A 15,108-nucleotide genomic window follows, 5' to 3' on the forward strand; every position below is an offset into this window, starting at 1 on the left:
CTAGTCTGGCCAATGCTGAGCTAACTGTTCTATATCATATCACCTGGCTCTGTTCGCTCTAGTCTGGCCAATGCTGAGCTAACTGTTCTATATCACCTGGCTCTACGCTCTAGTCTGGCCAATGCTGAGCTAACTGTTCTATATCACCTGGCTCTACGCTCTAGTCTGGCCAATGCTGAGCTAACTGTTCTATATCACCTGGCTCTACGCTCTAGTCTGGCCAATGCTGAGCTAACTGTTCTATATCACCTGGCTCTACGCTCTAGTCTGGCCAATGCTGAGCTAACTGTTCTATATCACCTGGCTCTACGCTCTAGTCTGGCCAATGCTGAGCTAACTGTTCTATATCACCTGGCTCTACGCTCTAGTCTGGCCAATGCTGAGCTAACTGTTCTATATCACCTGGCCCTACGCTCTAGTCTGGCCAATGCTGAGCTAACTGTTCTATATCACCTGGCCCTACGCTCTAGTCTGGCCAATGCTGAGCTAAATGTTCTATATCACCTGGCTCTACGCTCTAGTCTGGCCAATGCTGAGCTGAGCTTCAACCCACCAAGGCCAAGTTTAGTCCGAACGCAGTCTTACATTGACTTAAGGATTCAGTCGGTCCCCTCTCAGCCTTTTCTCAATATCCACTGTAACCAGCAGCATCCTGACTCCTGACACTTCCACACAACAGCCGTAAAGCTTATTACCTTTCATATTCTCTCTTTACCCTTTCGTCCCGCATGACCAAAGGCAATAGAACCTTGTGAAGAGAGGGCTCCAATCTTTGAATAATGTTTGCATGGTGTGGATTGTTGTGGCGGGAAGGGGACGAGTTGGGGCACCCCATGCTAGACTGAGTCTGTATGATAAACAATGTGACACGGCGGTACATGGTGATGAATGGCCCAGCCTCCGGCACGGAGCACCTTTTTTTCGGGTGGGAGTCCATGGAGTGAACCCCCTCTCTCCAGCTCCATAAATCACTGGCTTTGCTGGTCAGTAGAGTGAGAGCCGGAGCAGGGCGAAGAAGCAGTGGCGGGCGGTGTTTGCTGTGGGCAAGGTCTTCTCTCTCTCTCTCTCTCTCTCTCTGTCTCTCTCTCTCTCTCTGTCTCTCTCTCTCTCTCTCTCTCTGGGAGCGAAGGAGAGAGGAGGGGTAATTGCTGTACTCTGTTACTGGTGATTCTCTCTGATGTGAGGCATTTGAGAGTGCCCTCCATTCAGTCCCTAGCCCAGATACTACTCTGCATTCCCATCCTGAACAAGTTTTTACATTTCCATACAAACAAAGATTCTCAGCAGATGTGCGAAGCGAACATTATTGGACGTTTACCTCGATGCTGCAACGTTCAGATTCGCTTGAACACTTTTCTGTTCTTTATCCCTCTTTCCATTCGGTCTTTAAAACTCGCACCCTTTCTTACCCCTTGTGAGCAGGGCCGGGACGATACCAGTACCAGGTCCTTTAAAAACCTGCTGCTTGTGAAATATTGTGTGCTATAGCCTGGAAAAGAAATACGTTTGACTCTGGACGACAAACACAATGATGTTTGTTTCCAACATTAGGGCTGTTTACCAAAATGAGTTCATCCACTCGGCGTTTTGTTTCCTTGCCACGATAGCAACGAGTATTGCTGTACTGGTATCGTCCTACTTATGACCTTTTGTATACGTTACGAGGTCCTTATTTTGTCTATGTTCTTTTCATCTCATGTTGTCATTCTCCTATAACCTTTCAGTATACGACTATCTTTTACCTTTACATGTCTACTTTATTATAGACGTTACGTTCAGCCGGAGGAAAATCACAGTACTACTGTAGTCCTTCTGAATGACAAGTATCACTTATGGAAGTGGAGACTCAGCCAAGAGGAATGTCTGGCATGAGGAAAGGTAAACGCTCACTTATCAATCCAGCGCTCCACTCTCGGATCTGTTTTCATCTGGCACGTCCAAGGAAACGGCTCAGGATGTACGTCCCTGTGTGTGAATGTACAGGAAGCATCAGGGTCCAGATGGGATCTGAGATCAGGCAGGTTCTGTGTTTATACCCACCTGTGCATCAGATTAAACACCCTGCTCGAGGATACATAGCCGTGTCCCACCTGGGAGGAGTGGAAACTGAGGCCTGGCACGCCATCCGTCCACTTCCTGTCCCTCTTAGCGAAGCTGCACCGAGGCATAGCTGGATGACGTATGTTTTGTGTTAGTCCAGGCTGAATGGGCCGTAGAGTGAAGGCCTCAGTAGAAAGCAAAGTGGACTCAGGACCAGTCAGGACCAGCCAGTTTTCCACAAGGCAGATATGAGGCATCTGGTTACAATCAATGTTTCCCTCCGCCATTATGAAATTAGCTGTGCGGAAATGATTTGAAACGGCCTGTAATGATTTCTGATAGAAATGTGCAGCATTGTTTCGCTCTTTGAGATAAGCGAACCGGTAAATCAGTCAAAACAAATGCAAAGAGCCCCTTCACTGGGGGAGGAAAAATTATTTCCCTCCCCCCACCCCCCACCCTTTTTTGTTCCAAGCCAGGAGTCTGTACTTTAACTGCGTCAGCTTGGCTGCGTTTCACAACTGATAGCTTCTTAACTTCTTGGCGACAGATGTGGTTATTCTTTGCGAACGCAAAGGATAAATAAATAAAAACACGTCATGAGCCTTCGCCGATTTAAAAAATTTTTTTTTTAAAGAGCTCCGTCCTCTTATCTTGTTGGGGGCCTATTTGTTTATGGGGGGGGAACACTTCCCTGTAATGTGCAGAAGGGACCATCCGCGCAGGCGGCTTTGAAGACCCTTTTGGATCATTAGGCTGATTGCGGTTCTAAGTGAGTTTGTGATGGTTTAATTAAACTCCAGCTTTAAGCTGTGGGCCTCTTCAGTCTTCAGTAGCCAGTTGGTTGCACACACACACACACACACACACACACACACACACACACACACACACACACACACACACACACACACACACACAACTTATCTGCTTCTCTGTCTCAAGATGGATACATAAATAAGTACTGTGCTGTGCCTCCAGACCGGAGACGTTTGTGTTTGTGGATAGCAGAGTGAGCCATTATAGTCGCTGGTTAATTTAGGGCAAGGTTGTTAGCGATTGAAAGTCACCCGACTCACCAGCACTCTTGGCTGAGTGGCTGGGTAATAAATTATCCCACTCGTTCCTGTCAGAGGGGGGTGGTAGGGGGAGGGGACAGACAGGTGCTGTGGTTCTGCTCTGGTTCTGGGGGTAGATTGGTGGGTGGGTACCCACTCAGACTGAACCTGTTACTGTTACCTGGGATGTGTTCTCTCTCGGTGTCCGAGTGAGGCATCCGGGCAGGAAGGTGGAGTTGGCAGTGTTAGTGTCATGGCAGGATGCCGTTATTCCCACTCCCACACACATGGTGCATCCCGGGCCAGGGGACACATGGTGCTGCCTCCCACTACCTAGGCCTAGTCCACTGCTGCGTCGACACATACACACAAACTGCAGAGGGTTTGGTTAGAGCCCAAACACCTTTATAACACATTAAATTTAAAAAGGTCTGAAAATGAAATTCAAAGGATTTTTGTGCTGGATATATCAATCCCCCATTTCCAACCAATAAACGGTTAGTGATGGTTTGTGAACTCCTGAACAGAAGTATGGACTCTGACTCTGCCTCTCTCTCTCTGCCTCTCGTTCTCTCTCTCTCTCTCTCTCTCAGCTCTTCATCTCTCCTGGTCCAGAGAAGTGTTGACCCAGTATTTCTCTCACTTAATATTCCTCATATCACTACTCAAAGGCTAATTGGGGGAAGAGATACCTCATTAAGGTTCATTTGATCTATGCATATTCATTAGCTGGAGGTTGGTGCATTAAGCAAGAAAACACACAGAGCCTCTCATCCCTTTGAACGTGTTTAGTTATGTATTTACCTGCACACTTCCTGTTTATATTTGTCCACCTAAATTGCCGTCTCCCCTTTTTTTCCCCTCTCTCCATCAGACACAAGTTTTGAAGTGGGAATCCCCACGTGAGTTCTGTGAATTAGAACAAACTTTTCCTGAAATCAATCTTTTTTTTCTCCCATAATGTAATGGACACGTAGGTGCTCTGTGATGTTGTGCTCTGTGATGTTGTGCTCTGTGCGTTCACAGCAGTCCTTACAGACCAGAACGCTAGCTAGCTACCTTCGGGGCAGAGATCAATGCAGTGCCAGCTTTATGGGCCCGACTGCAGCTCGCAGACGGCACTCAGCGCTAATTTACATTCCTTCAATTCTTTATCTTTAGTGCTTTAGCAATTTAGTATACGTCGACTTCCACGTATGGCAGTTAAAATATAATAAAAGGACCCCCACGCACACTTCCCCAGCCCTGTTCTTCAGTTTCACTTTTATTGTCATGCTTTCATCTTCGGAAAATAATGAACATTGGCCATTCCTTCTTGACTTGGTTAAGCTCATTAAGTTCACCTTGTTTTTTTTTGTGTTTTTTTTTTGTTCTTCCGTTGTGAGCCTGGTTTTAATGCACTTCCAGACTGTTCTCAATCCAGCCTGTCGTTCAGGGGGTTTGTCTTGTTTGAAAGTCAGGGGGGGAAATGTGGCCTTCAGGATTATTTGGAAGTGGTGGAGTAGATTAATAGGTTAGATCCCAGGGGTGATGGGGGTCCAACAATGTGGGATATAGTGGGGGGGGGGGGGGTAGAGCTCGTACTTGGTTGTAAGGGTGCTGCACCCACAGAAGTGTTCATCTATAGCCAGTATGTCACACAGTTGTCATGGCACTTCCTTGAAAATTAAAAAAAAAAAATATTAAAGGGGCAATCTGTAGTTGCAGCATCCATTTTTTTGGACTTATTCATTAATGATATGAACCCATTGATTCTTGAAAAATATGACTTATGAATTCCTTATGAGCTTAGTTCAACTGTCACACCCTACCAGATCCCAAAATATACGCTTGTTTTACTCCGGTGTTTGTGAACACAGTAGATGTAAACAAACAGCATCAAAACATGGTGGAAACTATCATTTTGATATCATGGATGGTCAGTCCTCGTTTCTGTAACTCTGTCAGTGGATTTGAGATGCTTTTTTCATTGTTTCAACTGCTGATTGCCACTTTAAACGTATTAGATGAAATACAGAAAAAAAACATATAGACATGCCAATTCACTTCCAGCTTCATTTTGGCAGACTATTTTGTTAACACTAGATTTGTCAAATGTCTCATTACAACAGCTCATATCTCTTCCTAATTGGTAATTGGCAAAAACAGACATTGTTGACATACTGTAGTCTAAAGTGTGAATCTTTGAACATATAGTTCCAATTCCAGAACAGTAAATGCTCCAGCAGAAGCAGGTGTGTGTGTGTGTGTGTGTGTGTGTGTGTCTGTGTGTCTGTGTGTGTGTGTGTGTGTGTGTGTGTGTGTGTGTGTGTGTGTGTGTGTGTGTCGATCCGAGCAGAAAAAAGCCACCCCTGGAGTCTCTTCCTCCTGCCAATACTCTGAGTCCTGTTTGATTGGAGTATTTCTCTGAGAGCACTATAAATATCATCAAGACATTTGGTTCCCAGAGCTTTATGGCTCCCTGGGTGCCTGTTGTCAAAACCTGCCATCTTGTTGGGAATAAATAGATAGTTGGCAGGGAAGAGATCCATCTCCCTTCCTGCCCCTCCTGTGAGTTGTGCTTCATCACGACTGCTTGGTGCGTTGCAGGGGGGTGGGGGTATTGAATACTCTGCCTCTCTCTGCTCTGCCAGCTGCTGGAGACTGATCCTGGGTTTGTGATACACGTAAGTGCCGCTGGGGGAGTCGAATGACTGAACAGCGCCATGCATTTATCAGTCCACTTAAACACAGTGGAGCCTCTGTGCTGGAGAGCAGACTGAAGGGTGCTGTTGCCAGGTGATTACAAGTTTTTTGGGGAAAAGAGGATGGAACACAAGGGGGCGCCATTGAGATAAGGTGCCGGGCAGAGAGGACGAGTGGACAAAGAGACAGGTTTACTTTTGAATTACACCTGACATTTTTTTGTTTATTATGTGTATGTCATTTAGACACAGGGCATACATTGGCGTATTTGTCCCCGGGTCTGGTTTGTATGGAGATTAGTGAGCCTGCAAGCCAGATAGTGTAAGGATGTAGAGTGTACGACTCTTGAAAGGGCCCGGTGCAGCCCACCGAGCAGCAAAGAAGATGGAGCAGACCAGGGAAGTGGGTCACCTGTTCTAACGCTATGTGTATCCTGCTGTATCCCATGTCCTGCTAGATTCAAGATTATGCATTTGATATAATTAACACGTGTACCAAAATGTGTAAATATGTACCTGACATGAAACTCCCCAACCCTAATTATTCCTTTTCTGTCTGTCTTTTGATATCCAACTTGGTCGTCATTATAATTATTTACCTTCCTTGATCCTATGTAAATGCCACAGTGAGCCCCCCCCCCCCCCTCTCTCTCTTTCTCTCTCTCTCTCTCTCTCTGCCTGCCGTTTTTGTTGTTGTTGTAGGCCTGACAATCGCATGGTACCCACCAGGGCTGGCCTAAATCACCATCTAATTGGCTGCTATTGAATATTCAGCAGACAGCTCGGCTACACATGTAGTGAAGTGAATAAACAAGTACATCACATGGAGGCAAACAGCACCGGGGGAGTCGGAGAAAATATGCTGCTGGGGGTAAATTGGGCCGGAGTACGGAGAGTGTGTCGATGGGATATTGCTGTGGATGCTTTATAGGCTTTTCTCCTCTATGCCTATCCTTGCCTGGGCATCTGTTCGCCCATATGGTGTTATGGATATAAGAGCTACTTCTGGTAAGACTGGAAGAGGAAGGCTCTCGGTGGTGGACACACAGTCGGGAATGTTCTATTCACATCTGGGACAGAGCCATTCTATAAATGACAAAGTCCTTACAGCGCCACTGTGACAGCTCTTAGAGCGTGCAGGTAAGGATCTCAGCCTTCTGGAGCAGAACACTGGAGCATTCTCTCCCCGTTTGAGTTGCTTTCCTCTCTCTGCTGAGAGCTTTGCGACGAGAGTTGATGGACTCAGCCCACTTTTCAAATAGCTCTCCTTTTGTTGAAACCCTCTGAAACCTCTGTTTTTTTTCCCTCCTCCTTCTTTTCAGAAACATTACATTGTCTTTATTTTTAGGGGTAGCAAATAAAAGGCTTTGATTGTTAAATAATTGATTGATTCATGCGGTGAGTTAAAAGGAAACAGCGCTTCCCCCTTCTTTTTGTTTGTTCATTTATTTATTTGTTTGCTCTGTTTGTGTGTTGTGGGGGGGTGTAAGTGGAGGGTTCTGAAGCCACGTCATTGGTTCATCATGGTCCTTCAAAAGAAACCTGATTCCCAGTCAAGTGTTGTACAATAGCTGTTCCGCACCTCCCTAATGTTACAGCACAGTCGGGCTGAACGCTGTTCATGTTCTCCAGGTGGGGGACGTGTGCACACACACACACACACACACACACACACACCGTACACACAGAGAACACTGTAGGCGGCATACACACCCTGCATCATTACTTGTGCGCATTACAGTGACCTGAGACAGAACCAGGGCACTTTGTAAATGTCACGGGCCAGCCCTCTCCCCCTCTTTGCCCACGGAATAAAATGAATTGAATTGTGTGCTATCAGCAGCAGCAGCAAGATAAATCTGTCGTTTAAAAGAGAGTAGTAATTAGGTGTAGAGAGCCTACTGGAGGGAGGGAGGGAGGGAGGTGCTGGGGCACACAGTAGAGTACAGAGCTGCTTTTAGGAGTAACCCAATTAATGTTTTGCATGTCAGCAATCAAGTTTTCGAGATATGTAACTTTGAAAATAAAAACATCTGGTCAGAGTTCTGTATTTTGAAAGCTACATATCCTGAAAACCTGATTGCTGACATGCAAAACATTCATTGGGTCTATATCAACAATGGACTACTGAATGCAATACCAAAAGATACAGTCGTTTTGGGGTGGAGTTTTCTCTTAATGCAAGGGACCAGAGAGGCTCTGTGACAGGGGTGAAGATGAGCTGCTAAGCAGTCCTATAGAGGGCCAGGTGTGGGGGTGAGGAGGGATGAGAAGGGGTGAGGAGGGGTGAGGAGGCAGGGGGGAGACAAAGTCTTTGACCAGGTCCATTACAAAAGCCAAAGATGGGAACTGATGCTCTGTTTGGCAGATGCCATTTTTGAACTCTCAAAATCTTCCCACTGATTCTCAGTTTATCTAAGGATTCACCTCGCACCTCTCTCACTGTTTTTCTTCTCTCTTTTCCCCCTTTCTTTCCCTATCACTCTCTATCTCTGTCTCTCTTAACACACACACACACACACACACACACAATCCTCTCCGCTTCACACTATATCTGTGTGACCTTGATCTGCGAACCACTTTCAGTCGGTACGAAAAACTTAATCACAGACTGTCAAACCGTTGGGGGGGGGGGGGTTCTTCTCTTTTTTTCCACCTCTCTCTCTCTCTCCACCTCTCTCGTTCTCTCTCCCTCTCTTTACTTTAATGCCCTTTCCAGTACAGGGGGAAATTTATTGCTTGTGGGACAGGTGGAATATGAACAATGGGCAGAATGGAGTGCAGGGTTATCTGGCCAGCCTGGGAGCGCAGCGGGAAATCGATGTGACCCGTGATACACTGTCATCACAATTCCCACCCTGGCTGTCCTATTTGTCTTGCCCCGGGAAGCCGGGATGGCTGGTGTCATCTCGCCGAGCCAGATTATCCGGGTGAATCATGGCTCGAGCCACTCTCAGGCTTCTATCTATTCTCCCCTGGACCGCGGGCCTGTCGTTCCCTCTGTGGGTGGGGGAGGGAGGGATGGAAGGAGAGGGTGGGAGGATAGAGAGGGGCTGTGGGAAGGTAAAATATGATGCTCTTTGCTGTTCGGTAGCTGTCTCCGTGGTGATACTCTGCTCTGATCTGGGGTTTGCGCTCTGCTCCTTATAGATGAACCACTCTTCAGAGAGAGGCTGTGCAGGACATACAGGCGTCCTCCTCACACACCATCGCACGCCGCCTCCCTCTCTGCTGCTTCCCTCTCTGCTGCTTCCACTGGCTCCCATCAGCAATGCGTTTAGCTTTATTAAACTGTTCATATGGTCCTGTGAAGGGGAGGGAATGTGTGTTTGTGCATCAGTTTTATTTGAACAGCCCTGTGACGTGTGATAAAGCTGGTTGTAAAGCCCAGGTCCATTGTGTGTCGTGTTAAGCAGATGAGGCGCAGCTGGCCCTGCCCATGATGAAGCCAGGCTTTGAAAAGATGCCCCTGGGAGGACAGACCCTGCCTCCAGGCTTCCCTGCCCCCTTCCTCTTCGCCGACGGACTCAACTCTGTGGAGACTCTGCTCACCAACATCCAGGTAGAGACGCACTCTTTATGTCATGGAATAGTGGCACTGGTGGGAGTGGGTGCTGCTGTGTGGTGTTCTGTGTGTGTGTGTGTTTGTGTGTGTGTGTTATGGTGTGCTGGTGGTTAGTGGTGGAGTTGAAGGTTAAAGTGCTGCGCTCCTTTCTCTGTCCCTCGGGCGGCGCAGGGCCTGCTGAAGGTAGCGGTGGACAATGCTCGTGTCCAGGAGAAACAAGTCCAGCAGGAGAGGAAGGAGCTCAAGATGGAGCTCTACAGGGAGAGAGAGATGAGAGAGAGTCTGGAGAGACAGCTCACCTCCGAACTGCACAGCCGAGGAGAGCGAGAGAGAGAGAGAAGAGAGAGAGAGAGAGAGAGAGAGAGAGAGAGAGAGAGAGAGAGAGAGAGAGAGAGAGATAGATGCATATACCGTATATTAATGAATACATATCAATGAATTGGCGAGGACACTAGAACAGTCTTCAGCACCCGGCCTGACCCTACTGGACTCGGGAGAATCAAATGTTTACCGTTTGCAGATGATCTGGTGCTTATGTCACCAAACCAAGGAGAGGCAGCACCTAGATCTTCTGCACAGTTGCTGTCAGGTGTTCCAAAAAAGGTCCAGAAGCCAAGATTTAAAAAAAATAAATGCAAATTCCATCCAGACACCATTGCCCTTTGGACACAAATAATGCTACCTACCTCAGCCTAAACATCAACACCACAGGTAAATTCCACAAAGCTGTGAATGAACTAAGAGACGAGGCCAGAAGGGCCTTCTACGCAATGAAAAGGAACATAAAACTCAACATACCAATTAATATCTGGCTAAACTTCAATCAGTTATAGAACCCATTGCCCCTTATGGTTTTGAGGTCTGGGGTGCACTCACCAACCAAGAATTCACAGAATGGGACAAACACTCAATTGCAAAATTCAGAAAATATACACTTTGTGTACAACGCAAAACCCCAATCAATGCCTGCAGAGCAGAATGAGGACTTGACCCGCTAGTTATCACTGTACTAGTCATCAACATCCAGAAAAGAGATGTTCAATTCTGCAACCACCTCAAAGGAAGCGATGCCCACACATTCCACCACAAAGCCCTCACCTACAGAGAAATTAACCTATTGAAGAGCAGCTTTTAATGGTTCTGGGGGCTTTGTTCACAAACACAAACAGAGCCCCAGGACAGCAACAACATTAGACCCAACCAGATTTTGAGAAAGCAAAAAGAGAACTACAGTATTTGACACACTGGAAAGAGTCAACCAAAAAACATAGCAAATTGGAATGCTCTCTGACCCTAAACCCGAGAGTACACAGTGGAAGAATACCTGACCACTGTGATTGAACCAAAAATCAAGAAAGTCCTTAACTATGTACAGACTCGGTGCCGCCGTGGGCAGACCTGGCTCTCGAGGGAAGACAGGCTATGTGCACACTGCCCACAAAATGAGGTGGAAACTGAGCAGCACTTCCTGACCTCCTGCCCAATGTGTGGCCACATTAGAGACACACATTTCCCCCAGATCACACAGACCCACGAAGAGTTTGAACACAAATCAAACATTGATAAACTCCCGTATCTGTCAGGCGAAATACCGTCACAGCAGAAAGATGTGTTGCCCGTTGCCATGAGAAAAGGGCCACCAGTGGAACACAAACCACATATTCATCTGTTTATTCATCCTCCACTACTATTCGTACCACAGCTATTTGCACATTGCTAAAACACTGTACATAGCTGATAATATAACATTATCAGCTAAAACATCGCATTTTTAAACCTTTGTTTACTGTTCATTGTCTGGTGGTTTGTCTTAAATGTTGTTTCGTGTCTTCTCACTTTTGCCTATTGTTTTTTTTTCCCTTCTCACGTGCTTTGGCAATGTAAACACGTTTCCCATGCCAATAAAGCCCCATTGAATTGAGTGAGAGAAAGAGATCTGGCAGTGGGAATGAATACATGAATATATACATACAGTAAATCAAAATCCAGTCAAAGGAATATGGGCTTGCGTCTATACTGGACTTGGCACACACCCGTGTCTGATTTAGATTTGAGTTGTGCATCTTCAACCCCGGCCAAGAAATTAAGGCAATTAGTCGTCTCGGTAACAACTCCAACAATATGTACAGACACTGATTATCTATTAACCATGGCTGTTATTTCATTGCCTGTTATTCAAATGTGTATTTTAATAGAGAGGCAGTAAAGTGATGATTTGTCCAATCAGCTGTGTGTAATTAGAGGTGTTAGCAGCTCTGAGTTAGACAGGGCAGAGCTGGTGCTTCTGCATGGTGCCGTTCGTTCCTCTTTACTGGGAACACGCTTTTTATTTGGCTGTTAATTTGGGAAGAATCGGCACCCCCAAGAGCTGCCAACTGGAGACAGCCTAGCGGTTAGCTCTGGGCTAGGCTAAGCTAGGCTAGCTGTTGTAGTACTGGTGAGGCAGCACTAAGGATTCACCGATGCAATGTTTTTTTTTTCTCAGTTTGACTCAGTCGAGGTGAGCCTGTCAAATCACTGGCTATCTTTCCCCCTCTCCGTCCCTCTGTCCCTGTGCAGCCACCATCCAGAAGCGCCTGAAGAAGGAGAAGAAGGCTAAGAGGAAACTGCAGGAGGCTCTGGAGTTTGAGTCCAAGCGTCGGGAGCAGGTGGAGCAGGCCCTCAAAACGGCCACCTCCCCAGAGAACCTCTGCATGAGTCTCAACGGTAGGCCTCAATACTCGCCTCTCCTGCTCCTCGCCTCTTTAACTCTCCTTTCATCTAGTTTTATTATATTTTTTCACTCTTACTCATCCCGTTCTTAAGTTCTTTCCCCCTGCCCTTTCCATCTCCCTCTCTCATACCCTCCCCCAAATCTCTTTTTTTTAAATCCAGTACTTGTCTTCCTCATTCTTCTCTTCTTCTTCTGTAAAGCAACGCAGATATTTTCATTCATGTCTACAGCGCAGCGGTCCTAGCGCTTATCACTTCCAGCGTATTAGCATTGTTGCCCTGGGAGGAAATGGATACAGATACTTATCATAAACACTGTAAATGCAAACGCTTAAAACGGCAAATTGTTTTGATAGCTCCTCATTTTCAGTTGTTTATTTCTGAATATCGTACCAGGAGCAGAGAAGGGGGAGGGGGGGGTAACGGAATCAAGAGCACGGCACACATCTGCAAACATTTCAGAGGGCAGAGCAATTATTTCCAAGGCTGATTAAACATGCATTTATTAGAAGAAATGCATTGGGTTTTCTTTCATCTGACGTTGTTGGGGCTAATACATTATTGTGTGAACAATCAGGCTACTTCTCATGCTATTTGCAGAAAACCTATCTCAATCTTATCCCCGTTTCCATACGATCTCAGATAAGCCCCCCCCCCCCACACACACACTTAAAACATCATTTGTCTCTTGGATAGAATTTCTCCTCCACCTGGTATATGTTCTTACAACGGAGACTGTCTAGATAGGTAAGATGTAGGCTAGATAGGTAAGATGTAGCAGTCCTAACTGACGGTTGTGTTCCATTTCAGAGGCAGTGATACCAGAGGTTGAGCCGGAGCATAACGGCAGCCAGCAGGAGAACTCGGCTGTACAGGGTAAGCATTAGCACGCCCTTGGTTCAAGCTCCCTCTCAGTCTCTGGGATCTAGGGGGGGGGGGGGGGGGGTCAGGTAGCTATGACTTAGCTCCTGTGTTTGATACACCTGAGTGTACTAGACATTAGGAGCACCTGTTCTTTCCATGACATAGACTGACCAGGTGAATCCAGGTGAAAGCCCTTGTTGATGTCATTTGTTAAATCCACTTCGGTCAGTGTAGATGAAGGGGAGGAGGCGGGTTAAATAAATAAAGATTTTTAAGCCTTGAGACATGGATTGCGTATGTGTGCCGTTCAGATAGTGAACGGGCAAGACAAAATATTTAAGTGCCTTTGAACAGGTTATGGTAGTAAGTGCCCGGCGCACCGGTTTGAGTGTGTCAAGACATGCAACGCTGCTGGGTCTTTCACACTGAATAGTTTCCTGTGTGTATTAAGGATGGTCCACCACCCAAAGGACATCCAGCCAATTTGACACAACCGAGGGAAGCATTGGAGTCAACATGGGCCAGCATCCCTGTGGAACACTTTCGACAACTTGTAGAGTCCATGCCCCGGCAAATTGAGGCTGTTCTGAGGGAAAAGGGGGGTGCAACTCAATGTTAGGAAGGTGTTCCTAATGTTTTGTACACTCAGTGTATAGCATCATCTACGGAGTTAAGTTGTGATGCTCCAAGAAGTGTGTACCGCCACTACATCAAGTCACTAACAGTCGACACTTGTCAAAAAGTGTCCATTCTTTAATGCTTACCTTGTACCTATATTTGTCCTGTGTAACTGAGAGCTTTCATTTGGGTGCTGATATCCTTCGTAAAAAAAAAAATTAAAGTAGCATTTTCACGCGACGTTGTTTGTGAACGGAGAAGGAGCAGCCCGTCATTTCACGGACCATTTTTGGGGGGTTTTGGCAGGGGACGCAATCAGGACAAGCACAGGTAAGCATTAAAGAATGCATATTTATAAAGTGACGTTTGACATCTCCTACTTCATACTCCATTTTAAAACAGTGGATTGCGGGGCGCAATTGTCACATATCATATAAAGAAATTTAAAAAACAAGAGATTTCCAGCTCTCATAGAAAAGCTGGCAGTCACACAAGACAAACATAGGTAAGGTAAGGCATTGAAGAATGGACATTTTTACAAGTAAAAGGTGACCCCGGTGTAGTTGGCGGTGCACTCCTCTGGGAGCATCACGTTAGAACCCTGGATGGAAGATATTCATACTTGGATATTACCAGAGCTAGGGGGCGAGGTAGCATGGTGAAGGTACAGGGGCTTGGTATATCTCTCCATTTCCTAATATCGTCATAAAACCACAATATGTGCGCCACAAAGTACCGTTCAGATGAACTTGTTAATGTTGGAAAGTGCCCTCACATGTGGAGGTCAACGTTAGGGGATTGATGAGGTTGGGTGGACGTTGTGGCCTCCACATGCTCCACACATGGGCCTTAGTGCCTCTTCATAGTACCTTGTGACACAACAGCAAACACAAACCAGAGAGACTCTCTCTCTCTCTCTCTCTCTCTCTCTCCGTCAGCACTCCGCTCTCCGCCTGGGCCTCTTTGAAGACTCCCACCCCTCGGAATAAGATTACAAACTGATGTTGTTGCATATGCGTTTCACGCTTCCATTCTCTCCGAGTTTTGTTTGTGGAACCCCCTGCCTCTCCACCTCCGCCCTCCCATCCGATCCCCCTAAAACGCAGCTGAAGCTCTGTTTGATAAATGGAACCTATTATCAACATGTCTGAAGGCGAATTAAAGACACTCTGCCCTACGTCTTATTGAAATGTGGGCTGCGATAGGTGAATAAATACATATGTTTACAGAACATCCGGTGAGTGTGCTGCAAAGTGTTTCAGTGGAGATGAGAAGGTGGAGATTGTTTTCTCAGAGCCAATTTCACAGTCTGCAAATAAAGGGCTCTCCATTTTTCTTGCTTCTGACAGCATCGCCACGCAGCGGAATGTTAAGGCCCTCCTCCCCTCGTATCAATAGGCTACTCCGCTCGGGGGGAGGGGGGGGGGTTGCTTTTCTAAGGACAGGGTTCATTATCAGTGTGAGGGGGTCATCTGTAGGGTGAGGTGAGAGGGTCGTCTGAGTTTAAATCTGCGGTCTTGGTCAGGATTATTGAAATATGGAACCCCTTTCAGAGCTAAAACCTCAA

General features: G+C 46.5%; 1 protein-coding gene across 6 annotated transcripts in view; it reads left to right on the plus strand.

Moving 5' to 3' along the window:
* The window catches only part of dacha (dachshund a), a 143,897-nt gene that overhangs the window by 124,477 nt on the left and 4,312 nt on the right, over positions 1-15,108 (plus strand). For 4 of the 6 annotated variants that reach the window (XM_065023496.1, XM_065023499.1, XM_065023498.1 and 1 more), the window contains exons 8-11: positions 9,196-9,344; positions 9,519-9,664; positions 11,905-12,053; positions 12,870-12,935. In XM_065023496.1, the coding sequence (XP_064879568.1) occupies positions 9,196-9,344; positions 9,519-9,664; positions 11,905-12,053; positions 12,870-12,935 (510 nt within the window). The remainder of the gene's footprint in view (positions 1-9,195; positions 9,345-9,518; positions 9,665-11,904; positions 12,054-12,869; positions 12,936-15,108) is intronic. The other 2 variants (XM_065023497.1, XM_065023502.1) reach the window with 1 other exon arrangement.

The sequence above is a fragment of the Oncorhynchus nerka genome, linkage group LG10, assembly GCF_034236695.1.
Source record: "Oncorhynchus nerka isolate Pitt River linkage group LG10, Oner_Uvic_2.0, whole genome shotgun sequence".
In the NCBI taxonomy this organism is placed as follows: Eukaryota; Metazoa; Chordata; class Actinopteri; order Salmoniformes; family Salmonidae; genus Oncorhynchus; species Oncorhynchus nerka.